This window comes from Larimichthys crocea, unplaced genomic scaffold (assembly GCF_000972845.2).
Source record: "Larimichthys crocea isolate SSNF unplaced genomic scaffold, L_crocea_2.0 scaffold100, whole genome shotgun sequence".
NCBI lineage: Eukaryota > Metazoa > Chordata > Actinopteri > Sciaenidae > Larimichthys > Larimichthys crocea.
Window position 1 is genome coordinate 798,644 of NW_020851384.1, and position 27,213 is coordinate 825,856.

At 47.2% G+C, this 27,213-nt stretch overlaps 2 protein-coding genes and 1 long non-coding RNA gene across 4 annotated transcripts; 1 reads left to right on the plus strand and 2 right to left on the minus strand.

Annotated features, from left to right (window-relative positions):
* Positions 1 to 5,911: 5,911 nt before the first annotated feature.
* Positions 5,912 to 8,796, plus strand: LOC109140794 (uncharacterized). The gene is made up of 2 exons (XM_019268601.2): positions 5,912 to 7,083; positions 7,519 to 8,796. Exons 1-2 carry the CDS (start codon positions 6,090 to 6,092, stop codon positions 7,926 to 7,928), a joined length of 1,404 nt encoding a protein of 467 aa, XP_019124146.1. The 5' UTR covers positions 5,912 to 6,089; the 3' UTR covers positions 7,929 to 8,796.
* Positions 8,797 to 18,416: 9,620 nt separating this feature from the next.
* On the minus strand, positions 18,417 to 20,451 carry LOC113744679 (uncharacterized). Its single transcript, XR_003461733.1, has 3 exons — positions 20,322 to 20,451; positions 20,135 to 20,243; positions 18,417 to 18,530 (listed from the first exon to the last, which is right to left on the minus strand). It is a non-coding gene; the product is annotated as an uncharacterized LOC113744679 (long non-coding RNA).
* A 1,763-nt stretch (positions 20,452 to 22,214) lies between these two features.
* Positions 22,215 to 26,134, minus strand: LOC113744658 (gamma-aminobutyric acid type B receptor subunit 2-like). Of its 2 annotated transcripts, none has more exons than XM_027275309.1 (8): positions 25,625 to 26,134; positions 25,355 to 25,492; positions 25,096 to 25,266; positions 24,854 to 24,955; positions 24,204 to 24,269; positions 23,714 to 23,902; positions 23,408 to 23,648; positions 22,215 to 22,340 (listed from the first exon to the last, which is right to left on the minus strand). In XM_027275309.1, the coding sequence occupies exons 1-8, from the start codon at positions 25,763 to 25,765 to the stop codon at positions 22,267 to 22,269; spliced, it is 1,122 nt and encodes a 373-aa protein (XP_027131110.1). In that variant the 5' UTR covers positions 25,766 to 26,134; the 3' UTR covers positions 22,215 to 22,266. The 2 variants fall into 2 exon arrangements, with proteins under 2 accessions (XP_027131110.1, XP_027131111.1); XM_027275310.1 differs by having other exon boundaries at positions 22,257 to 22,337; positions 23,405 to 23,648.
* Between the last annotated feature and the right edge of the window lie 1,079 nt (positions 26,135 to 27,213).

The following is a 27,213-nucleotide window of genomic DNA, read 5'->3' on the forward strand; positions in this document are numbered from 1 at the left end:
CAGTCCTCACAGTCACTCACAGACTGGATCAAACAGATGGTGCAAGAGGAAAGGTGCTGTCATCAGGACTGTGTATGGTGGCTGTTTTAGGACATTTTGGTTTAATATCTATGGAGATATTCCTCACAGTGTGTCAGAGCTTCTTCTCTGCTGTCATAGAAACAAACAGACTGATGTTTTGTGATGACTGACACATGAAGCAGATCTCAGAGCAGCTTCGTGTTGGATCTAAATGGAGCTCTCTGCCTGCAGGACGGCTCCCAGGGGCCTCTGCAGCAGATACAGACCTACATCTGCTTTAATTAGACCCCCACCTCCTTTAACGACAGCTCCAGCACACAGAAACACTGATGAGCCCGACACACTCTGTAGGGCCAATAAAAAACACATTGATCATTAAAACACTATTAATGATCAATTTAATGCTAACTTATAATTCTGTTGTTTTTACTTTGTTCTCTGTTGCTTTTATGTTGTAACCGTCTCGAACACGTGACCGAGGCTTGCTTAGCTGTGATTGGATCACAGAGAAAAAAGGGGCGGGACTTGAAGGGTGAATTGAGAAATACCAGCGGTACACAAACACATAAACAAAGTGAACAGCTTATAAACCTGATCACATGACACAATATTATATTATATTATGATCACTGTTAGATTCTACAGGTGTCTTGTCACATGAAACTAGTTTAAATCAAAAGTTTTTAGATGTTTACCTAAAAAAGTAAAAGTATTCCACGACTAGTAAATCTTACTCAAGTAGATGTACAGAAGTATATATGTGTTCATTGCTCGTATTTTTGCAGTGCCGTATCTTTCAGTGCAGTATGTTGTGGGCCAGTATTTGTAGGGATAATTTTTGCATGGAGTATGTTTGCAGTCATAGTTTCAGGGGTATTTGCGTGAATTCAGTGCTTTCAGTGCAGTATTTTTGTAGTGCAGTATTTTTTCAGTGCAGTATTTTCAGTGCAGTATTTTTGCAGTGCAGTATTTTCAGTGCAGTATTTTTGTAGTGCAGTATTTTTGCAGTGCAGTATTTTCAGTGCAGTATTTTCAGTGATTTCAGTGGCAGTATTTTTTGCATAGCATATTTTCATGCAGTATTTTCAGTGCAGTATTTTGCAGTGCAGTATTTCAGTGCAGTATTTTCAGTGCAGTATTGTTGTAGTGCCAGTAATTTTTGTAGTGCAGTATTTTAGAGTGCAGTATTTGTGCGTCAGTTATTTTTGCAGTGCAGTAGTTTCAGGCAGTATTTTTGCCAGTGCAGTAATTTTAGGCAGTTTTTTGCAGTGCAGTATTTTCAGTGCAGTATTTTGCAGTGAGTATTTTCAGTGCAGTATTTTTTCATGCAGTAGTTCTTGGTATTAGTACTGTCGATGATTATGATGCGAGCTAACTCAGGATTCCTATAGATGATGGTGTTGACTCGTCGAGTTTGAATCGTCACTGGACCACCATGTGCGTGCTGCTCTGTTCATGTTGGCAGCACTGAGCCAGGTAAGAGTGTGGATATGATTAACACTGTTATTAAAATGAGCTGACGCTGCTGTTCATCACACACATTTAACACAGACTCAGGTAACAAAAATGATTCCCACATAGTGCACGGATCAATATCATTAAAATCATATATGTGTAAACAACAGAAATAAGATTTAGACAGGTCCAAGTTCACTGTAGCGTCAGTGGGGAGGACTGAGCAGCTCTGATCCATTATTCACAGCTCACTTCAAAATATGGAAATCACGTCACATGATCAGTTACCTGAGCAGTGAGTCAGGTTCGTATGAGGACTGAGCCAGACTTTCAACAACATCAAGTCATTTCATGTCAAACTTTTCCTGGTTCCAAAGATTTCAATGATTTTGTAATAATGTTCAAGTCAGAGTTTAATTAAGCGTGATCCACCAATCAGCTGTGAGTGTAGAGAAACGTTCATGAAACGGGACGCTCAGCTAACGCTAAAATAACGTGTTCAACGTGTAAGAACGTTGGTCTAACAATTGAAGTAACGTTGGTCTAACATTAAAATAACGGGTCTAAACATTAAAATAACGTTGTTTTTTTGTCTAACAATTAAAAACGTTGGCCTAACATATAAGTAACGTTGGCCTAACATTAAAATAACGTTGGTCTAACATTAAAATAACGTTTGCCTAAAGTAAAATACGTTGGTCTACATAAAATAACGTGGCTCTAACATTAAAACGGTTAAACATAAAATAACGTTGGTCCTAACATTAAAATAAACGTTGGTCTAACTTTAAGTAACGTTGGTCTAACTAAAATAACGTTGGCCTAACATAGAATAACGGTCTAACATTAAAAAAAACGTTGGGCTAATATTGCTTGACCAGCCCTTAAGACCTGACCTCACCCTAAGATGTTTTACCTCCGACCCTTTCCAGTTTTATGAGCATGCCAGTTGTCCGCTTGGAGAGGGTAAAGCAGCCCTCTGTGGGACACTCTTCTCCACACCCACGTCTCGGTCGTCCCTTTTTTCCTTCAGACTGATGCGTCGGGCGAGGGCTGGGGCCGTTCTGTCCCAGCAGGTGCGGGGCGTCTACCGACCAGATTTGTACATTCAGCGCAAGCTGCCGATAAGGGGAGGCCAGGTACAGCACGGTGGATAGTGAGTGCCGCGCATCCGTGTGGGGGTTCGGCTCTGCGGTACACCTGCTGGGGCGCCCATTCACCCTCTGCTCAGGACGACCTCACCTCCATTGGCGCACCGCATTAATGAGTCCAAAGGCCCGGATCAGCACGTTGTATCTGTTCTTGGCCGGTTAAGTTCAACTGGGGTCCATGTGCGGGGGCACAATGGCGTTGCCGAACTTCCTTTTCCCGCTGCGCTTGGGGGAGTGCAGGGGGGGGGGGGGAGGGGGAGTGGGTTAGGCCGGACGGCTCCCCCGGCCTAAATCGGGCGTGGGAGGCATGTGACGGGGGCGTGGTCACGCTGCATAAAGAGGTGTGGGGGATGGGCTCAGGAAGCAGTCCGTGAGAGTGTTTGCCACCGGTGCCCAACGGGCGAAGCACTCTTCGCCCACTCGTTTTGGCCAACGACAGTACGTGCTGGACAAGATGAGAAGCGGACGGACAGACTAGGACGCTGGCAGACGGCACAAGACTCCTCGAACGGCTTTTGCAGTGTTCACTGCGACTCCATAACGAATAAGAAGCCCTCGTAAACTGTCTTTGGGCTCTGACTGTCTGGGCAGTGAACCCACAGTGGCAAGCAAGCCTGTCACATCCGGTCTAACAGGAACCACGACAGAACCTCCGAAACCGGCAGTGTCCAGTCTACAGTGAAACACAGCGACATGAACCTCTGAACCAAGCAGTGTCCCAGTCTAACAGTGAACACAGCGAAAGAACCTCGGAACCAGCAGTGTCACAGTCTAACAGTGAACCAGGCGACAGAACCTCTAAACGCAGTGCCCGTCTAACAGTGGACGACAGCGACAGAACCTCTGACCAGCATTGTCCAGTCCCCTAAGACAAGTGAACACAGCGACAGGAATATGAACCACATGTCCAGTCTAAACAGTGAGACACGGCGAACAGAAACCTCTGACCCTGTGGGTCATATAGCCTAGGCTTGGAGGACATCAGAGGTGAAAGCAGCAAATATATTGTGAATCAAATCTGATCCATTCTGAACATGTGGATTCTGGTTGTTCTGTTCATATAGTGAGGGCCTGACACAGAGGACTGTAGCAGTCCCTCCAGTCCTCACCGACTGGATCAAACAGATTGTGCAAGGGAAAGGTGACTGTCTCATGACGGTGATGGTGGCTGTTTAGACATTTTGGGGTTAATATCTATGGAATAATGCCTCACAGTGTGGTCAGATCTTCTTCTCGGTCATAGAACAAACAGACGGATGTGTTGTGATGACTGACACATGAAGCAGAATCTCAGACAGCTTCGTGTTGAGATCTAAATGGCGCTCTGCCTGCAGACGTCCCAGGGGCCTCTGCAGCAGATACAGCCTACATCGGCTAATTAGACCCCCCACCTCATTTAACGACAGCTCCAGCACAAAAACACGATGAGCCCGACACACCTGTATGGGCCAATAAAAAACACAGTGGATCATTAAAACACGATATGTCAATGTAATGCAACTTATAATTCTGTGTTTTTACTTTGTTCGCTGTTGCTTGTAGGTTGTAACGTCTCGACCGTGACCGAGGCGTGCTTACTGTGAAGTGGACCACAGAGAAAAGGGGACGGACTTGCGGGTAATTGAGAAATACCAGCGGTACGACACACCACATAAACAAGTGACCTTATAAACGGAGATCACCTGACACAATATTATAATTATTTATGAGCACTGTTAGATGTCTACAGGGTTGTCTGGGTCACAGGAAACGAGTTTAAATCAAAATTTTTAGATGTTTACCTGAAAAAAGGTAAAAAGTAATTCCACGACTAGGAAATCTAATCAAGTAGGAGTAAGAAGTAGATATATATATATATATACACCGTAATTTCAGTACTTGATGTGCAGCATTAGGACGATCAGAATTTGTACTTACTAGATGAACCTTGTGCGATTTGTGTGCTGCTGCTGAGTGGGGTGGACCACTGTGAAAGAAGAAGAAAAGAAGAGAAGAAGAAAGCGTAATACAAGAACGAAACGAAGCTAATGATTTTTCATATAGGACCAGCATCACCACCCTCTATGGACTCTCAGATCGAGCAGAGAGTGAAGAGGACAGCTACGGAAAGCGTATAAAAGAAAAAGGAGAGAGTGAGCGAGCAAGAAAGCCCGCCGGACAGATTAAATGTGGGACGTGACTTTAGTGGTTTTGGTAGAAGCTTGGTGAAAAATAAAGGCTGAAAGACAGACGCCGAGCTGGGCTGACTGCTGCGGACTAGGCAGTGAGATCAGCTAGCTGCTGGACAGGAGACAGCTCTGGGGACCTGGATGATTGGCTGCTGGTGACCTGTTGATGCTTCTGACTGATGGGACCCTCATGATTATTGGCTGCTGGGGACCTGATGATGTTGGACTGCTGGGACCTGGGTATGATTTGGCTGTTCCTTTAAAGGGAGACAGCGCCTCCCAGTGGACCAGCTGAGACCTCCTAACTTCAGACGTCCCACTTAAATAACTAAAAGTTTCCAGTGTCCTTTTTTAAAAATGTCCTCGATCACACTCAAAAACAACCGGACCACCACAGACCCATCTGACCTCATGTGGGACGAGAACCAGCAGAGCGCACAGACACACACACACACACACACACACACACACACACAAACAAATTGTTGTTACAAGTGTTGTGTGTGTGTGGTGTTGTGTTGTTGTGGGTGTGTGTGTGTGTGGGTGTTTGTGTTCGCTGATTTGACTGTCAAACTGACACCAGGTCAGATCAGGAAGCACAATCCCCAACTGAACAGAAGATTCAGCTCGTCTCTTACCAGATGTACAGTAATACCACTCCTCTCTCCTCTCTCTCTCTCTCTCTCTCTCTCCCTCCGCTCCTCCTCTCCTTCTCTCTCCTCTCCTCCCCGCTCCTCTCCTCTCCTCCTCTCCTGTCTAACATTAAAATAACGTTGGTCTAACATTAAAATAACGTTGGTCTAACATTAAAGTAACGTTGGTCTAACATTAAAATAACGTTGGTCTAACATTAAAATAACGTTGATCTAACATTAAAATAACGTTGGCCTAACATTAGAATAACGGTCTAACATTAAAATAACGTTGATCTAACACTAAAATAACGATCTAACATTAAAATAACGTTGGTTTAACATTAAAATAACGCTGGTCTAACATTAAAATAACGGTCTACAGTGTGGAATTAATTGTTCAGTAACTTTTCCTTTTTCAATAAAAATAAGATTTTTTTAAAATGAATTTTTAATGAATGATTTTTTTTCCTTTCCCAGAATCCACAGCCACTCGACCTGAAGAGAGCACTGGTGTGGATTTCAATGTTGCTTTTCCAGAGAACATCGCCTTTTATCATCCGGATCCGCCCCTGAACAGTGTCAAAATCACTGCCTTGTATGATAGTACAGCGGTCACCATCACATGGTACGATGACACAGTTTTCATAGCACCGTTAACAATGGCTGCAGGAGACATTCGAGAATTTCCAGGTTATGGACAGATAGCTTTTCAACAACTGGAGCTCCGGAAAAATCTAGAAATCGCCAACTCAACGATCAAAATTACCAGCACCAAGACAATCATCGTCCATGTTCTCAACTTTAAAAACAACAGCATGCAGACTACTCTCGTTACACCGACTGACAAACTGGGAATAAAGTACCTCATCCCACCAGTACCCACGATCGAGGGAACCACTCACCCCACAGACATGGTCACGATGGCTGTAACTGAAAGACAGCCATTCAGACTTGTTATCGTCAATGCTGGCGAGGCAAACACGGTAACTATTCAGGGTGCCGACACAAAGGACGTCACGCTTGAGCCCCACCAGATTGCTCAGATCTATTTAACAGCTGACGGGACAGAGCAAACTGTGACAGCCGTGAATCCGATTGCAGTCCTCTTTGGTCACCCTTGCGCCATCCGGCATAACTGCACCTGTGGGCTGCTGTACACCACGCTGCCACCAGCCAAAGCAGAGAAGCAGAAGTTCTACATTCCTCCTATTCTGGCCAAGGACGCTGAAGACAAAACATTCATACTTGTGTCAGAGGCAGGATCCACCGAAACAGAGCCCTTCAGTACCAAGACGCACTTTGTCGAGGCAGCTGGCACTGCCATCCTGTACCGCCCGGGCTTACTCCTCTCTCTGATCCCAGAGACGGATTTCGGTGCCTGTTTTGTAGTCAACATGATCGCTGAAGCAAAGAACTCTGCTGTGATTGTGGTCCACAAGGATCTCACTGACATGGTCCATCTTGGAAGTCTTCCTTTGCCACGTCGAGATTGGGAGCCAGTGGAAGGGACAGACTATGTCTCGACATCTGTTGATCTGATGCGGGACAAGAATGTCTTCTGGCACTCTTCCTCCAAAATGGCTGTCTACCATGTAGGAAGTAAAGAAGGTGCTCTGTTTGGGAACCCAGCACCCGTCATCAGTAAATCCCCAGGTATGGCAGTCAGTGTTGTTATTGTAGCCGTCTAAGGTAACTGTTTGGTGACAGTGACAAGGGCTGAAAATAAAAGTTAGTATAGTCCTGATCAATCCAGAATCCAAGTTGTTTGCTTGTCGTCTTGAGAACAGAACTGACAAAGTATCACGATGATCCACTGAGATCCGTTTATCTTGGGTTCACCATTCATCTTTTCGGCAAGGAAGCAGCTTCATGTGATACAAAGTCAACACAGAGCAAAGATATATAAATATATATTTAAATATATAAATTGAGACAAAGTAATGCCAAGGGAAAGGGTAGGAGGAAAGGACTCAGGCATGGCTAGAGGTCCATTCAATGACTGATGCACGACAATCCAACAACACAAAGTGGTTTACAAGTGACTGGTTTCTGATTTCACTTTGTCTCTGTTCTGTTTCATCTCATCAGATTTCAGGGGTTGTGCCATGACTCCAGAGGCCATAAAAATTGGAGAAGTGGCAGATGGCTGGCGTGAATCCCTGGAGTACTGCAAAGGACACGATATGCAGCTAGTCAGCCTCCCCCAAGCCCAGTTACAGATACAGGTCGCCAACAAAATAATGCAGATGAAGAACGACACCCTGAAGGAAGTGTGGATTGGCATGCGTCGGAGCTCCTACACTGGGGAGTGGTACTGGCTGAACAAGAAGCCAGTCAACGACACCAACTGGGCAGAAGACGAGCCGGGCACGGTGCACGATGGCCAGTGTGCTATCATGAGTCTGGATAGGACGAAGAACTTTGGCTGGAGTGACGATGACTGCTGTAAGGATGCCCACCCCGTCTGCTACCGCAGCCCCATCCTTTTTCCTGTGTAGTGGGTCATCTTGTTCCCCCTCATTGATTGATGCAGTTGATCTGAAAATAGATGAGTAAATATTATATATCAGTTTACTCAGCCTCTACTACCAGGTTCAAGGTCCCAGTCACCACTGACCATGTGGCAATCCATTGAAAGAAGCTTGCTTTAAAGCTAGCTACCTTGAATTTCTTGAAGTTCTTTACTTTCATGTAGTGCGACATGTTTTTCTCAGTGGTGAAATTTACCTCACTCTCTTATTATCAGCAAAAAGCTAAGTAAGTTATAGTTGAACAACTTAAACTCCTCATCCACCAATGAGATTCGAGCTTTACTGCTCGTCATTCACTTTCCTGTAGCATTCACATGAAGCAAACAGACGTGCTGTAAAAGTAAAGAGTTATATCATTTGGTCTAAACTGGCCTAAAACAAAAACTGCTGATGTCACTGGGACCTAAAATTACATAAAACATAAACCACATTAAATTTGATGTTTGTAAGCTAGTCAAATGATTTGCGATCATGTTTTTTTTCTTGCTCATATTCTACCTGAAAGACTTTTAGATGCATTAACTTACACAGACGTTTCTCTTTGTGCTTTTTGAATCAGAGCTGTTTTTTTTTTAAGTCAAAGCCTGTTCAGGAGGATGTTGGAAAAACGACAGGAATCAAACTATTAGGAAAACTATGGAAGTGTAGCATTAGCTCTGAGGCTAGCTGTGGCTCTAATCGTTTTGTAACGACGGCACATGAGACATTTATCTGATCGAATGTCTGATTCTGACTTTTGTTTTTTGGGTTTGTAGGGCACTGTACTTGCCGTTAATGTAGCAGATATGATTTAGTCATAGCTTTAAATAAGCGTGATTGTTACTGAATCATTAAATCTGTTATACTGTGTGAAACTCGACTGCTGTGTTTTATTTCACACAAACATTTAAATATCACAGATTTATATTCTGACGTACAAATCGAAGATGCTCGAGTCACTTTCTGCTTCACTGCATTTATCTGACAGATACACAGAAATGCATGAAATACATCACACCCCAGATAACACACTAACACTGGATCCACATCACTTTGAAATATAACATTTCATTTTCATCAGGGTTGCAGCCAGAAATAAGTTATTTCAATGATGAAATACATCAAGACTGATAGAAAATCAAAGTTGGTTCAACTTAAAATCAATCGCTGTTTTATCATTAACACTAAAATAACATTAAGTAATGTTTCAAATGAATGTTTCTCTTCTCAGCATTGAAAAAGCAAATATTATCAGCATTGATTCAATGTTATCAGCATTGATTCAATGTTATCTATCCTTGAATATTCAACCTCGACCAAAACAATGATTCTGATGGAATTTAAACATTGAATCAATGTGGCCATGACATCTGGGACTTCATTATAATGAAGCATGAATGATTATAGATGTATCAAAATGTACTTCACTTAGCACAGACATCATTGTGCTCGTTTATGAGTGTAGTCATAAAGTATTATGGTATTAGATATTGATGTGAAAACATCAGTACAATCGAAGCACACAAACAACAACAACAGAAGAAGAAGAAGCAAAAGCAGGTGAGGAAGAAATAGGTCAGGGAAGTCCAAGAAGCTCCAGGAGAACATCTGCTCTCGTCATGATGAGGTGATGAAGATGTTCTGCCGTACTGATCAGCAGTGTATCTGTTATCTCTGCTCTGTGGATGAACATAAAGGCCACGACACAGTCTCAGCTGCAGCAGAAAGGACTGAGAGGCAGAGAGAGCTCGAGGTGAGTCGACTAAACATCCAGCAGAGAATCCAGGACAGAGAGAAAGATGTGAAGGAGCTCCAACAGGAGGTGGAGGCTATCAATGGCTCTGCTGATAAAGCAGTGAAGGACAGTGAGAAGATCTTCACTGAGCTGATCCGTCTCATGGAGAAAAGAAGGTCTGATGTGAAGCAGCAGGTCAGATCCCAGCAGGAAACTGAAGTGAGTCGAGTCAAAGATCTTCAGGAGAAGCTGGAGCAGGAGATCACTGAGCTGAAGAGGAAAGACGCTGAGCTGGAGAAGCTCTCACACACAGAGGACCACAACCAGTTTCTACACAACTACCCCTCACTGTCACGACTCAGCCAATCTACAGACTCATCCAGCATCAATATCCGTCCTCTGAGGGACTTTGAGGATGTGACAGCTGCTGTGTCAGAGCTCAGAGATAAACTACAGGACGTTCTGAGGGACCAACGGACAAACATCTCACTGACAGACACTGAAGTCCATGTTTCACTGTCAGGACCAGAACCAGAGCCCAAGACCAGAGCTGAGTTCTTAAAATATTCACGTGAACTCACACTGGATCCAAACACAGCAAACAAACAGCTGTTATTATCTGAGGGGAACAGAAAACTGACAAGAATGAATCAACATCAGTCTTATTCTAGTCACCCAGACAGATTCACTGACTGGTCTCAGGTCCTGAGTAGAGAGAGACTGACTGGACGTTGTTACTGGGAGGTGGAGAGGAGAGGAGGAGTTCATGTAGCAGTCGCATACAAGAATATCAGCAGAGCAGGGAGATCAGATGAATGTAGATTTGGACACAATGACAAATCTTGGACGTTATATTGTGACACAAACAGTTATAACTTTTATTACAACAAAGTCCAAACTCCCGTCTCAGGTCCTCGGTCCTCCAGAGTTGGAGTGTACCTGGATCACAGTGCAGGTATTCTGTCCTTCTACAGCGTCTCTGAAACCATGACTCTCCTCCACAGAGTCCAGACCACGTTCACTCAGCCTCTCTATGCTGGACTTTATGTTTATTCTGGATCCTCTGCTGAGTTGTGTGAAGTCAAATAGACAGAAGTCATTGAAGGGTTAAATTCTGTGTCTCATGTCTTCAGCTTGTTTTGTTTCCATCATTGTTGCTGATTGTTGTGGCATTTCTTCACCTGTCAATCAAACACTGTGGGCGGTACTTTGCCCTCTTCTCATTGGTGGTTGTGTAAATGTTTGAGTTTCTTTAGGTGGCGCTCCTTCCTGTGTCTGTTTAGCCATGGAGGCTATCACTGCTCATGATGACTTTAGTTTGTATGATCAGAATCAATAAGGAGATGATTCATTCTTTTCTTGTACATATGTGAGATTCAATGAAGAAACAACATTTAGTTTGTGTCTCAGTCAATAAAGAGGATTTATTACACAGACTGAAACAAAGTGGAAACACAGTCTGATTCATTTGCTGTGAACAAGCTGAGATGAGTCCTGACACACGAGACAACAGAGGCCATGGTGCGTTCACTGACCTGGTCTATTGTTGCAGCAGGAGGACTGTGTGTGTGTGTGTGTGTGTGTGTGTGTGTGTGTTTGTGTGTGTGTTTGTGTGTGTGTGTGTGTTTGTGTGTGTGTGTGTGTGTGTGTGTGTGTGTTTGTGTGTGTGTGTGTGTGTGTGTGTGTGTGTTTGTGTGTGTGTGTGGCTCCACCTGCTGTTTCTATGTTGAATTACAGACGAGTCTACCTTCTTTAGATACTGCTGATAATAAAACACCATCAACACGCTGCCGTGCTTCATACTGATCCTACATGAATAAAAAGCTCACAACACTTTATTGAGGTTTCATCTTTATTATCTGATCAGATGAACTTCGACCTTTCACAGAGCACTTCACTGATCCATCATTCGAATAGACGCCCAGTGACAGTTATCGAACAGGAAATTGTAGTTGGAGCCTCCGGTCTCCACAAAGTCACTAACCGTCTTCCTCCCCTGGAAGTTTCCTACTTTGACGCCCTGCAGAGAGAAACAAACACACAGCAGCAGAGTCTGATGACGTGTCCTGTCAGGATGTGAATATATTTCTGACTGAACGTGAAGATTTACCCTCCACTCTGAGCTCATGTGATCAGCGCTGGTCACCACCGTCTGAAAGGAGGTGCCGTAGTTCTTTCCTTTATGGATGAGCCAGCGAGAGCCGTCCCCCAGCGTCACTCTGACAAACACACAGTGTGAAGAGGGTTAGGGTTTTATATTCAAAACGTGTCGCGACCTGACGACGTCCGAAAAAGATTCAAGACATTCTGTGGGGATGACTGTGCATCAGTGTTTACTGCAGCATAACAGAACTGCATTTTTGTTGTAGACTGAAAACATTTACATCAAAAGATGATCAATATTTCAGCTTCCACTTCCATCTGGATCTGATACACAATGCAGACGACAGCACAAAGCTGTTGATGCTGATACTTTGGCCTTTTCTCTCCTCTGACACCATTATTACTGATTCCAGTCTACATCTATTGTTCCCACGCTATAGCAGAACATGAGACAAACATTAGGCATCAACATAATTGGGTGTGTAAGTTTGTTTGGGAATGTCAGCTCAGTGTGTGCAGACCGACCTCACTCCAGAGTGACTGAATGGTCCTGCAATGGACGAAGAGGATCCCTTTGGTCGTTTCATCCTCTCAGCTTCATAAACCGGAGAGTTGTAGAGTCTCGTCAGCTCGGCACCTGAGAGGTCTGTCAGAGCAGCAGATCAGTCAGATTAATATAAACTATCTACATTTTACAACAGAATCCCCCCCAAACCCAAAAGACTTGCCGCCATCAGACCAGGACTCGATCGAAACAGCCAGCAGAGTCAGAGTCAGAGCACACAGCAGCATTCTGAAGGAACACATGATGGATTATAATCTGATTTTCCAGACACAGCTCAGTGACAGTCAGTGAGGTTTTATAGAGTCCTGACACTCCTTCCAGTTTGGACCGGTTTGTCTGTCACCTCCCATCTGTCCCAGTTACCGTCAGTGTTTGTCAGTTGGCAGGCAGCGTCTGTTATTTCCAACATGTTGAATAAAATAGATTTATTCACATCAGCAGACGGAAACTCAAAAGATCGATTATGAGAATCAGCTGACTAGTTTCAACAAATAAATGTTTGATTTGCACCATGAGCTTCATTTGAACTTGAGGACGTTAAACTTGAGTCAATACAGAACATTTCAACAACTTTGAATGTGTCAAGGTCAGCCAAAAAGCATCAAACACACCGAACAGAACCTCTGAACCGGCAGCGTCCAGTCTAACAGTGAACACGGCGACAGAACCTCTGAACCAGCAGTGTCCAGTCTAACAGTGAACACAGTGACAGAACCTCTGAACCGGCAGTGTCCGGTCTAACAGTGAACACAGCGACAGAACCTCTGAACCAGCAGTGTCCAGTCTAACAGTGAACACAGCGACAGAACCTCTCGACACCCGCAGTGTCCAGTCTAACAGTGAACACGCGACAGAACCTCTGAACCAGCAGTGTCCAGCTAACAGTGAACACAGCGACAGAATCTGAACCGGCAGTGTCCGGTCTAACAGTGAACACAGCGACAGAAACCTCTGAACCAGCAGTGTCCAGTCTAACAGTGAACACAGCGACAGAACCTCTGAACAGCAGTGTCCAGTCTAACAGTGAACACAGCGACAGAACCTCTGAACCAGCAGTGTCCAGTCTAACAGTGAACACAGCGACAGAACCTCTGAACCGGCAGTGTCCAGTCTAACAGTGAACAGTTAGCCACATTAGCATTAGCTCCAAACCAGCTGGATCCTCAGTGTTAGCTGTGTTAGCTTTGTTATATTAGCTTTAGCTCTGCTCCTGATCAATGTTTCCATCATAAAGTCTGTGAATCAGCTCGTGCTGTCACTTATTTCCTGCTGGACTCTGAGGCTCGCAGGCCCGGTTCTGTTTAGCATGCTAACAGCAGATTCGGTTGGCAGCTAATTAGCGGTTAGCTACTTTAATGAGTCTACCAAAACCAGCAAATGAAAATATGATCCAGTTTCACTACATGTGCATAGATGCATCGTCATGGGGTTTGTTGTTAAGGTCACCTGTGGGTCGTTATAGGTCACCTGTGGGTCGTTAAGGTCACCTGTGGGTCGTTAAGGCTCTTACACCTGTGGGTCTTTAGGAACACCTGTGGGTCGTTAAGGTCACCTGTGGGTCGTTAAGGACACCTGTGGGTCTTTAAGGACACCTGTGGGTCTTTAAGGGAACACCTGTGGGTCGTAAGGACACCGGTGGGTCATTAGCTGAGCAGCTGGAGGACATCAGAGGTGAAAGCAGCAAATATATTGTGAATAAATCTGATCCAGTCTGAATCTGTGGTTCTGGTTCTGTCAGTAATCAGTGAGGCCCGGACACAAGGGACTGCAGCAGCCTCACAGTCACTCACAGACCGGATCAAACGGAAGCACGCTCCGGCGGCGTCCAGAAGAGAGAAAGCGTTGATTGGATCCCGAGTGCGGATGACATCATCAACTAGTTTTGAGCGTTTCAGGAAATGACAAACTGTGAAACACTGTGTGATGAAAACTTTAAAGTTCTCAACTCAGAACATTGTAGATTTTTCGTGAGGTGAATGTTGTAGAAAGTCCTGCTGTGTTTGAACTGCAGCCTGAGGCAGGTCAAGCTCGTGTTTGGAAGATTTCGTAATTCGGAAAATTCCCAGAGTTGACAATTTTGGATGTTCAAGAGCAAACAGCGACCCAGAGCAGCTTCTCAGATTCCAGCCTGAGGTTTCTGCTCATCGTCCGGTTCTTTTTGATCACATGATGAAACAGGAAAGATTCCAGGATGTGAAAACAGTTTGAAGGGGAAACGTCTTTTATTTTCTTACACATTAGGAAGTCAGTAAATGTTTCCATAGATGTTCCTATATCTACATTTATATAAAAATAAATACAGGTTCTCCTAAGTCAGTCACAGCTGCCGTTGATTGGTTAGCACTATAGTCGGCTCAGGTGTACAGGAAGTTGTCAGCGGGCTCATCGGCAGGTCGCTGTGAACGAAGGCCTCGGAGCTGCTGGCGCTGACGCCACCGATGGCAGGCAGGTAGGAGTGATGGAGGATGGGCAGCTGCATGACAGACGGCCCCACGCTGAAACCACAGGAAGGAAGTGAAACAACAAGAACTACAAACTCGCACGCTGTTGACACAACACAGCATCCCAGTTCTGTTGGCTGCTAACGGCGTCTGTTTGTTTGGACTCACTGTTCAGAGAGTTGATGCTGTCTGGACTTGAGGCTTCCTCTCTGAGTTTCTGTCCTCAGAACAGACCTGAACTACATGAGTCCACATCACAGATTGACCTCACCTGTGGAGGAGGTGGAGGTAGGAGGGAAGAACATGGAGTTAACTGAGGGTGAGGGCTAATACATTTAGACAGCTGTGGGGACGTCTCAGAGACTATGTCCAGGTTTGACAGTCTTGGGGACGTCACGGACTACGTCCAGGTTTTATACAGTCTGCGGGGACGTCTCAGAGACTACGTCCAGGTTTTATACAGTCTGTGGGGACGTCACAGAGACTACGTCCAGGTTTTAGACAGTCTGTGGGGACGTCTCAGAGACTACGTCCAGGTTTTAGACAGTCTGTGGGGACGTCACGGAGACTACGTCCAGGTTTTAGACAGTCTGCAGGGACGTCACAGAGACTACGTCCAGGTTTTAGACAGTCTGCGGGGACGTCACAGAGACTACGTCCAGGTTTTAGACAGTCTGCGGGGACGTCCAGGTTTTAGACAGTCTGAGGGGACGTCACAGAGACTACATCTAGGTTTTTAGACAGTCTGAGGGGACGTCACGGAGACTACGTCCAGGTTTTAGACAGTCTGCGGGGACGTCACGGAGACTACGTCCAGGTTTTAGACAGTCTGCGGGGACGTCACAGGACTACGTCCAGGTTTTTTGACAGTCTGCGGGGACGTCACAGAGACTACGTCCAGGTTTTAGACAGTCTGCGGGGACGTCACGGAGACTACGTCCAGGTTTTAGACAGTCTGCGGGGACGTCACGAGGACTACGTCCAGGTTTTAGACAGTCTGCGGGGACGTCACAGAGACTACGTCCATGTTTTAGACAGTCTCGGGGACGTCACAGAGACTACGTCCAGGTTTTACAGTCTCGGACGGACGTCCAGTTTTAGACAGTTGACGGGGACGTCACAGAGGACTACATCTAGGTTTTTAGACGTCTGGGGGACGTCACGGAGACTACGTCCAGGTTTTAGACAGTCTGCGGGGACGTCACGGAGACTACGTCCAGGTTTTAGACAGTCTGCGGGGACGTCACGGAGACTACGTCCAGGTTTTAGACAGACTTGTGGGACGTCGCGGAGACTACGTCCAGGTTTTAGACAGTCTCGGGGACGTCACAGAGACTACGTCCAGGTTTTACAGTTGCGGGGGTCACAGAGACTACGTCCAGGTTTTAGACAGTCTGCGGGACGTCACGAGACTACGTCCAGTTTTAGACAGTCTGCGGGACGTCACGAGGACTACGTCCAGGTTTTGACAGTTGCGGGACGTCACAGGACTACGTCCAGGTTTTAGACAGTCTGCGGGGACGTCACGGAGACTACGTCCAGGTTTTAGACAGTCTGCGGGGACGTCACGGAGACTACGTCCGGTTTTGACACTCCTCTTTGTTGCTAAGATAAATCTGAACTGTCACCAGAGGTTAAACTTATTCTGTTTGTTGTTCTGAAGTTTTGTTCTCGTTCATCACGTTTGAATCTGTATGACTTCACTTCCTGTTTACCGTGTGTGTCTCTCTCCAGTCCTGTGGTGTGTTTTGGATCAGGACCAGCTGACTCTGCAGAGAGCTCCCTGTTGATGGCTTCTATTTCTGCATCGAGCTGCAAAGATCACACAAACAGCACTGCAGCGTGAACGCTCATCTGGGCATCATCGTTTGACGTGTCAGGTGACGTGTCCTCACCTGTGCCCTTTGACTCTTCAACTGCTGGTTTAAGCTGTTCACCTGATCTTCATCTTCATCTTTGTTGTCATCTATCTTCAGCAGCTTCACTCTGCAGCTCGCTGCTTTTTGCCACGTGCACAAAAACTGTAAAGAAATAAAAACAACAACATGTGATAACATGAAAAACTACCTGAGTGTGACTTTGTCAGGGCTGTAGAGGCTCAGTTTTAAAGGTAATGTAACTGTAACTGTGTAAATAATGTAGAGTGTGTCTGACAGACATTATTACTGACACTGCAGCAGCACAGAGACAGTCAGTCAAAGGCAGCTTGAGGTTGCCGAGCAACCAGGGTACTGCAGGTCAGAGCAATTAACTGCAGCTGTGCTCTGTCTGTGTGTGAGTGACTGCTGAGAAACACAGAAAATCTCTAAATGAAGCCCCTCCAACTAGTGGACACTAATGCCAAACGGTAGGTGGTATCAAAAAGCCCAAATGACCGTGAGCATCCTCATCTTGTCGACCATGTGAATGCTGAATTTCAGTGTGTGAAGTTAAAAAATGTGACCTGGGGAGAGAGAGAAAGAACAGGTGCCCCGTGCTCCTTTGGGGAATTTTCTCTCTCCCAGTTTACATGGGAGTAGATGGGGCTGTCGTGGGTGATCCTGGAGCATCAGTGCGTCTCCCGCCAAAACTATAAGTCCTGACAGCTTCAGCAGTGATATCGCTGCGCAGAGCCCACGAATTTTTCCTACGTTTCTATGTAGAAATTATTTCTGTAGAGTGACATTTGTGGGCCACGAGAGCCGTTTGCAAATGTATTTTCTGACAAATGTTTCTCTCCCTCTCCACTCTAGCTCTGGAACATTCTACCAATACACACCATTGTAAATGTTGGTGTGGTTTTTTGGTGAAAACCTCTGGGTACCCCAAGTCTCCTCTTCACAGACGTGCATGTATAAAATAACTTGTTGGACCTCGAGGAGAATCACAGCTGTCTAACCGTCTGTTCAGAGGATGGATGGCTGTCACACACCAGAGCTCAAACAAGGGACGAGACACCTCAGCTGTTTCCTTTCGACATGAGGAGCAGAGGTCCTGCCCAAGTCTCCCCCGGAGGAGGAAACTCATTTTGGCTGTTTGTAACCACAATCTCATTCCTGCGGTCACTACCCAAAGCTGAGGTAAGGGTTGGAACGAAGATGGACTGTACAATTCAGAGCCTGTGCCTCCCTCTGAACCACAACAGTCCGCCGTACAACTCCCACAGATACTGCCCCAACACGCTGGTCCATCTCATGCTCCATTTTTCCGTTAATCATGAACAAGATTCAGAGATACTTGAATTCTTCACTTGGGGCAGCAATTCACGACACAACCAGAGAACCATAGGCTTGGAGGTTCACAGAGCACTATGAATCCCTGAGCAGCATCTCACACGCTTCCTTTGGAGCCAGAGTTGGAAGGAGCCCTGGTGGCCGCCCTCCATGGCCTGTCAGGCGCAGCCTGAAATAACTACATGTAAGCTGCAATATTTGAACAAAACACAACGTCAGGTTCAGGTTCTAGTTTGGACCTGCTGTCCTCCACCAAACACCCCTGACCACCCTAAAAACAGCTTAAAGAAGAGAGAGCGAGAACTTCACCTTCGTCCAACCGCCAGCTCAGGTGCAGCATTTACAGCAGAGGATGAGGATGCTGGCTCAGGCAGAACTGAACAGGGGTTGTTGGTACGTCAGCAGTGATGCTGACACTCCTGACACACTGGAACACCGTCACAGCGAACATACTCAGCGCCAGGTGTTTACTGCCGACAGCGGGATGATCGTCCGCACAGTCCAGATGTTCCAGGCCATGAAACACCCGAGACCCTGAAAGAAAAACACCTCATTTTATCTGAATGAAGCATCAACACAGTTAGAAACTCCAAAATTCAAGTCACGGAGACTACGTCCAGGTTTTAGACAGTTACTGCGGGGAGTCACGAGACTAAGTCCAGGTTTTAAACAGTCTGGCGGGACAAGACGGAGACTACATCCAGGTTTTAAACAGTCTGCGGGGACAAGACGTAGACTACGTCCAGGTTTTAGACAGTCTGCGGGGGACGGTCCACATGAGACTACGTCCAGGTTTTAGACAGTCTGTGGGGACGTCACGGAGACTACGTCCAGTTTTAGACAGTCTGGGGGCGTCTCAGAGAGACTACGTCCAGGTTTTGACCTGTCTTGGCTGGGGACGTCACAGAGACTACGTCCAGGTTTTTAGACAGTCTGTGGGGACAAGACGGAGGACTACGTCCAGGTTTAGACAGTCTGCAGGGAGTCACAGCAGACTACGTCCAGGTTTGACAGTCTGCGGGGACGTCCACAGAGACTACGTCCAGGTTTTAGACAGTCTCGCAGGGACGTCACGAGACTACGTCCAGGTTTTAGAAGTCTGTGGGGAAGACGAGACTATGTCCAGGTTTAGACAGTCTGTAGGGACAAAGACGGAGATCTACATCCAGGGTTTTAGACAGTCCTGCAGGGACGTCACAGAGACTACGTCCCAGGTTTTAGACAGTCTCCTCGGGGAGTCCTCAGATACTACGTCCAGGTTTTAGACAGTCTGCGGGGACGCCGCCGAGCCACTACGTCCAGGTTTTAGACAGCCTGTGCGGGAACGAGACGGAGACTATGTCAGGTTTTAGACAGTCCTGCGGGGACGTCACGGAGACTACGTCCAGGGTTTTAGACAGTCTGCGGGAGTCACGGAGCACTACGTCCAGGTTTTAGACAGTCTGCAGGGCTGTCACAGAGACTACGTCCAGGTTTTGACAGTCTGCGGGGACGTCACAGAGACACCTGTCCAGGTTTTTAAACATCTGCCGGGGACAAGACGGAGACTACGTCCAGGTTTTAACACAGTCTGCGGGGACAACGACGGAGACTACGTCCAGGTTTTAGACAGTCTGGGGGGACGTCACAGAGACTACGTCCAGGTTTTAGACAGTCTGCGGGGACGTCACGGAGACTACCCGTCCAGGTTTTAGACAGTCTGCGGGGACGTCACGGAGCGACTACGTCCAGTTTTAGACAGTTGCGTGGACCGTCACAGGGACTACGTCCAGGTTTTAGACAGTCTGCGGGGGACGTCTCAGAGACTACGTCCAGGTTTTAGACAGTCTGCGGGGATCACGGGAGACTACGTCCAGGTTTAGACAGTCTGCAGGGGACGTACGGAGGACTACGTCCAGGTTTAAGCAGTCTGACAGGATGTCACAGGACTACGTCCACGGTTTTAGAAGTATGCGGCGTCACAGGGACACGTCCAGGTTTTCGACAGTCTGTGGGGAAAGAGGAGACTATGTCAGGTTTTAGACAGTCTGTGGGGACGTCAAAGACTACGCCAGTTTAACCGTGCAGGGAGTCACAGACTCGGACCAGAAACATGTCAGTGTGGTCTGAGAATCAGGTGTGTTTGAGTCCGTACTGACCAGCAGAGGACTTTGTATCCGTACACAGCGGTGAGCCACAGCTCCATGTTGGTGCTGCTGCAGTGTTCAGAGGACAGCCGGACCTTCACGTCCGGATCAGCAGGTCACTCTGCAGAAGAAACGATTTGTTCCTAAAGAAGGTCACCTGACAAACTCCAGGTAGTCAGAGGTCATTGTATGTTGTTACCTCTAAGTCGTGCTGCAGCACCACCCGTCTGAGGGGGTCCAGGATCTGCCAGGAGGTTAAAACGAACACATCGAGCAGGAACATCCAGAACACCACACAGCCTGATCGCTGCAGACGACTCGCTGCTGCTGCTGCTGCCAACCAACCAACGTTTACTGCACAGTCCGAATCTTCTACTACAGAGTTCTGCTTTCAGACTTTCATCTGTCATCCCATCAGTTCCACACATGTTACTGTCAGAGAGTTCATTCAGAGAAACACAAGTCACATGAGAGCTCGGTGGATGCTTCACCCTTCACTCTGACGCTGTGGACTGAATAAAGCCTCACCATGTTCTGTTGAACAGCACGCGAAGCCACACAGTTGTGTCCCACCGACAGAGTCCAGAGACGAACCTGCAGGATCCAACAAATGCAACATGTGGAGCACATGGAACGTAACTAAAGCTGTCACACAAAAGTAATCGAGTAAAAGTACAATGTTCACTGACTCTGCTGAAACTGGATCATGTTTATATGGAGGAAATGTTTCTGGTTTTCCCTCTGATGTCCTCCCGGCTGCTCCGCCTCAACTCTCTGTGATTTACAGAGTTTATGATGGACAGTGAAGTAACCGTGGACCGCCTGTACGCTTTGCTGTTAGCTCATGTTAGCTCCAGTCTGTTAAGCTGCTCTGTTAGTCTCATGTTAGCTCAGTTGTTAGCTGCTGTTTAGCTCAGTCTGTTAGCTGCTGTTAGCTCATGTTAGCTCAGTCTGTTAGCTGGCTGCCCGGACTGTGAGGCTCAGAGCACAGGGGGAGTGTCAGTGTTTGTACCACAGGAGTTTGGACCACCGGCAATGTAACCGGGCTCAGCAGCCTCTATGGACCTGATGGCAGAGGAGAAGAGAGTGAACGAGGACGCTGACGGAGGAAGCTAGAAGACGAAAAGGAGAGAGTGAGCGAGCAAGAGCCGCCGGACCAAGATAAATGTGGCGACTGACTTTTAGTGGTTGGTGAGAGCTTGGTGAAATAAAGGCTGAAGACAGACGCCGAGCTGGGCTGACTGCTGCTGGACTAGGCAGTGAATCAGCTGCTGCTGGGACCTGGGTGATGATTGGCTGCTGGGGACCTGGATGGATGATTGGCGCGGGGGACCTGGTTAATGATGGCTTGCTGGGGACCTGGTAATGATTGGCTGCTGGGGACTGATTGCCTGCTGGGACTGGGTGATATGGACTTGGTTCTGCTGGGGACCTGGATGATGATTGGCTGCTGGGGACCTGGTCTGTAGCTGTACAGTAAATTGCTCTGGTTCATAATATGTTTTAAAAATGCCGCCGTCTGAACTCACAGAGCAGAGGACCTGAGATGTCCAGTTGGACACGCGAGGCTCCCGTCCCCGACGGAGATCAGGGACCGAGGACGAGGCCAGCAGGATGCCCGCAGCAGCAGCTTATCTGGGAGTCACCGCTGGACGTCAGCAGCCTGCAGGCCACACAGAGAGGAGGACCAGCTAACATGCGCATTGCAAACCAAGTTCTGTGTGTGAGGCGGATCTGCAGGAGTGTACCAGTGTTCAGGGCAGAGGACGGCGAGGAAGAGGACGATCAGAGTAATGATGATGTCACAGCCGCTGCTGCTGAGACGATGCTGTACAGCAGGAGGCCCGACATGCCGCCGCTGTCCAAGGACCAGAGTCCGGTCCTCTGGCTGGTCCTGGACCTGCAGAACCAAACCAATAACATCCATCCAGAGTGTGTCACGCCTGAAAACATCAATGAAGGTTGAGTCTCACCTTTAAACCTCAGCAGGTGATCCATCAGACGAGCTGTCGGGACGAAGTTTGAAGTCTCCAACCAACACACTCCTGCTGCCTGACACACACACACACACACACACACACACACCCACCACACCCAGATGACTAAGAACGTGTGCATGGTAACAGCTGTACTGCATCACATGATTAAAAAGACCTTGAAATCTGGATCAGCTCGATCGACGTCATCCTCTGTCCGGCCACAAAGAAAACTGGACCTGAAAACCACAAAGGACACACTCAGGTGTGTGTGTTACAGGTGTCTGTGTGTGTGTTACAGGTGTGTGTGTGTGTGTGTTACAGGTGTGTTACAGGTGTGTGTGTGTTACAGGTGTGTTACAGGTGTGTGTGCGTTACAGGTGTGTGTTACAGGTGTGTGTGCGTTACAGGTGTGTGTTACAGGTGTGTGTGCGTTACAGGTGTGTGTGTTACAGGTGTGTGTGTGTTACGGTGTGTTACAGGTTTGTGTGTTTACAGGTGGTATTACAGGTGGTGGGTTACAGTGTGTGTGTGTTTACCTGGTGGTGTGGTTACGGTGTGTTACAGGTTGTGTTGTGTTACGGTTTGTGTGTGTTACCCGGTGTGTGGTGTGTTACAGGTGTGTTACAGGTGTGGTGTACGGTGTGTGTGTGTTTACCGGTGTGTGTGGTGTTACAGTGTGTTACAGGTGTGTGTGTTACAGGTGTGTGTGCGTTACAGGTGTGTGTTACAGGTGTGTGTTACAGGTGTGTTACAGGGTGCGTTACAGGTGTGGGTGTGTTGACCGGTTGGTTGTGTTAAGCGGGTTACAGGGGTGTGGTACGAGTGTGTGTGTGTTACCGGTGTGTGTGTGTTCAGGTTGTGTTTTACAGGGTGTTGGTGTTACCAGGTGTGGTGTGGTGTTACAGGTTGGTGTGTTTTTACCGGTGTGGTGTGTGTTACAGGTGTGTTAAGGTTGTCATTTGTAGTGTGTGTGTGTTAGGGTGTTACATGTTGTGTGGTGTGTGTTACCGGGTGTGTGTGAGGTGGTTACAGTGTGGTTGGTTACAGGTGTGTGGGTTACAGGGTGTGTGTACAGGTTGTTACGGTTACGGGGGGTGTCCGTCATGTGTGTAAGTTGGTTTACAGTGTGGGTTACAGGGGTGGGTTACGGGTGGTGTGTTACAGGTGTGTGTGTTACAGGTGTGTGTGTGTTACCGGTGTGTGTGTGTGTGTTACAGGTGTGTGTGTTACAGGTGTGTGTGTTACAGGTGTGTTACAGGTGTGTGTGTTACAGGTGTGTGTGTTACAGGTGTGTGTGTGCTCACTGTGACTCCTTCAAACTGCGTCTTCTTCACGGCCTCCAGCAGCATCTTGTGAACTTGGTCCCCGCTGACGCTCACGTCTCTCTGGGCGCTGTACTTCTCTCTGTGCTTCACGGCCTCCATCACCTGACTCAGAGCTCTGGCGGCGACCCAAACAGCGTCGTAGGCGAAGGTGTGGAGGGGGCTGACCTTTGACCCCTCCTGGATCAGCTGTCTGCGGTAAGAGTCCTGGTAATCCTGGGGAGTCTGCAGAGACACGGCGGTCAGTCCACGTCATTACAAACACACACACAGAAAAGACCCAAACCGACCCGTCCGGAGACTCCCGGTGCGTTTGTGTGGCTCAGCTGTCTGATCTGCAGCCTGATGGAGCCGTCTGCAGCCATCAGCACACTGTGAGCCGTGCAGCCAGCAGCCTGCCGGACCAGCCTCCATCCGGCCACTCCTCCATCAGCAATGATCCACTGGTACCGAGCTCCAAACAGGTTCAGTCTGTAGGCCTGAGAGTCCCACAGAGGGAGAGTCATTATCGTTACCGGACACACTCATCATGTCTCACCAGTGCATGAACAGAAACACGCTCTGTGTGTGTCGTCTTAAATGTTCAGCTGTCAGTGCTAACTCACTTTTTATTTCTGATTAAAAGTTTGAAGAATAGTTTAGTCGTTAATTCAGATCCAGAATGATTCAGAAGTACAGAGTAGTCCTCGCAGCAATTTGACTGTTCTGAAAGTTTAAGATTTCCCCTCATTCAAGCTGGAGGGGTGTCCACTTACTTATGGCCATAAACATTACACTTACACAGCAGAAAACCTCGGCGGCAGAATCCTCTTTAAACTGTCCGATGATGATCCGGACATCACGGTCCTGCAAACAAAGGATGGTTGGATCATTACGGCAGGTTCTGTACTGTAGAACCATCTAAAACAGGTTCTGTACTGAAGAACCATCTAAAACAGGTTCTATACTGTAGAACCATCTAAAACAGGTTCTGTACTAAAGAACCATCTAAATCAGGTTCTGTACTGTAGAACCATCTAAAACAGGTTCTGTACTAAAGAACCATCTAAAACAGGTTCTGTACTGAAGAACCATCTAAAACAGGTTCTGTACTGAAGAACCATCTAAAACAGGTTCTGTACTAAAGAACCATCTAAAACAGGTTCTGTACTGTAGAACATTTAGAACACGTTTTTTGCAGAAGAACCGTGTACAACAGGTTCTTTCTTGAGCCATTTGGGTCCACAAAACTTCATTTTGCTAAAGTGGAACATTTCTGATGGCACCTTTCTCTTGATAACAGGTTCTTTGTGGGAACCATTTTTAAGCCTCTGAGTTGATCTCATTGTGTCTGTACAGGGTGGAGCCTGTTGCCTGGTGCAGGTTCCACCTCAGTGTTCCTGTAAATCTGGGCCCAACATTCTGCTTGAATGGACTGAGTCCTGCAGTACCTTCAGCTTCCTCACGCTGGCGCAGACATCTTCAGAGAGACTTGGTGTGGAAACAACGTGAAGATCAGCGTCCAGCAGCTGTGCGATCACATCCTTCTTCATCTGCACACATTGTTGAAATAAAGGGAACTTTACTCAGAGCCGTGTGGAGCTCCGTGGTGGAGCTCCATGGTGGAGCTCCGTGGTGGAGCTCCGTGGTGGAGCTAAAGAGGTTCCTGTCATGAGAAATGTTTCAGCATCACCTCCGAGAGTCCGGCTCCTTCCTGCGTGATGATACCGACTCTGCTCCACTTGTGGTGCTGCAGCAGCTTCACCGTGGCCTGGTTCAGAGCTCGGCCCGACGGCACCGTGCTGAACAGGTTCCCGTACCGCTTCCTGTCAGACAGGCTCGGGGACGAGGCCGAAAAAGACACCTGGAGGACATCAGAGGACATGAAACAACAGTCCAAAGCATGAGCATCGACACAACAACAATTGACCTGACGTGGACTACATGTGCACCTGCACCAGCCTGAGAGCGGGCAGAGCGCGAGCGATCAGCGCCGTCACAGATGGACACACCCCTCCAAACACCAGCAGGTACTTTGGTCCCGCCCACATGGCGTCAAACAGGTTTCTGAGGGACGTCACAGGGTCACACTGTGGGAAAGCAAGACACAGTGACTTTACTGTGACACGTGGCTCCAGACTACAGCACAGAGACCACGTCCAGGTTTTAGACAGTCTGTGTGGACGTCTCACAATATTAAGACATGTACGTCTCAGACCGACCTGTGAGTCCAGCAGCTGGAGCTGGATCTCATAGTTTCCCAGCGGTGGTGGTTCTCTCTTCAGGTCCTGCAGAGCCAGTCTGACAGCCGGAGCCACGGAGGCGGTCAGGTTCTCCTTCCCCACCTCGGAGCTGACGGGCATCACCCACAGCACAGGCAGAGGGTGACGGACCTGAGCCAGCACCGGCCCAACAACCACCAGCAGCCAGCAGCACCAAGCCTGAACACCTCCACCGGTCCACCACGCTCCATCCTCCAGTCCACTCTGCCCTGATCCTCCTGCAAGGGAAACTCTAATCCTCTTTAGAGCCTGAGGAGATAAAAGGATCAACGTGGACACAAGATGTCACTAAGACCAGCAGACGGCTCTGAAACCTCCCACAGGAGCTGTATTCACAGGATGAAGACCAGTTTGCTTCAGAGAAGAAGAAGACGAGGTGAAGACCAGGGGGCCTCATGTACAAAGCTTGCGTACGCACAAAAAAGTGGCGTACGTCTTCCCACGCTCAGTTCAGATGTATCAAACGTGAAACAATCGAGAAATGTGCGTGCCCCACGCCAATTCATAGCTGTCGTACGCACGTTTCTACAGCTGTTGTTCCTTTGCGACACCTAGAGGTGCACGCTGGGACACTGTTAATAATGTGAAAACAATAGTCATCAGAGTGACGGATGTCCCATCAGTCGTTTTCTTTTTGTGTTGATGCCTGTCGACAGGGTTCCAAACTAACTCCGCGCTCTCCACTTCATTTATGAGCACCTCAGATCAGATTCGGTAAAATTTCGCTTCTTACCTCTACTCATTGTGTTTTTTTTTTTTTATTTGAACGAAGAGAGAATCTCAGGTCCAGGGCCTATTTTAATGATTTGTCATATTAAATGGGCGTGGACAGGGAGGAGTTTCGCACATCTGCACGTGCGCTCAATTCCACTTTGATTGGCATGAACAAAAGAAACGTGCGTGGACCATGAACGCACTTGAACTCTAAATATTTTTGTGCGTAAACAGTTCTGGGTTTTGGCGTACGCCAAGTTTCAGTAGGAAATCCACGCAAGTATTCGTACATGAGGCCCCAGGTCTCTACTTCCTGCCACAACTAGAACCATCTAAAACCTGGACGCAGTCTCTGCGACGTCACTTCAGCCTTCTCAGTCACAAATAAGCAGGAATTCATGTAATGGGCTTCGTTTACAGCAACATGCAGCACATCACATCATGTGGATATGACAGTAATAAACTTTATTAGTAGAAAAGCTTTGAAGGAATGCAGCTCAAAGCGTTTCACAAGAGGAATGAGAATGAAAATAAACACGAGCATTAAGAAAAACATCATTCACGTTAATTAATAGAAACCCACTGATTAATAACAATGAGAGCTGAAAGCATGAACTCAGTTCAAACACATTTTAAAGAAGTGCAGTCATGGCTCAAGTTTTGAACTTTCTTTCCTAAATATTTCGTGAAACGTCTCCACTCGTCAGTGACGACGGCTGCATCCTGTGGGCTGCTGATGATCGCTCCGTTCTTCAAGGCAACAAAAGTTATTAATGTAGCTTGGTGCTAACGGTCGTACTTAATGTGGGACTTGA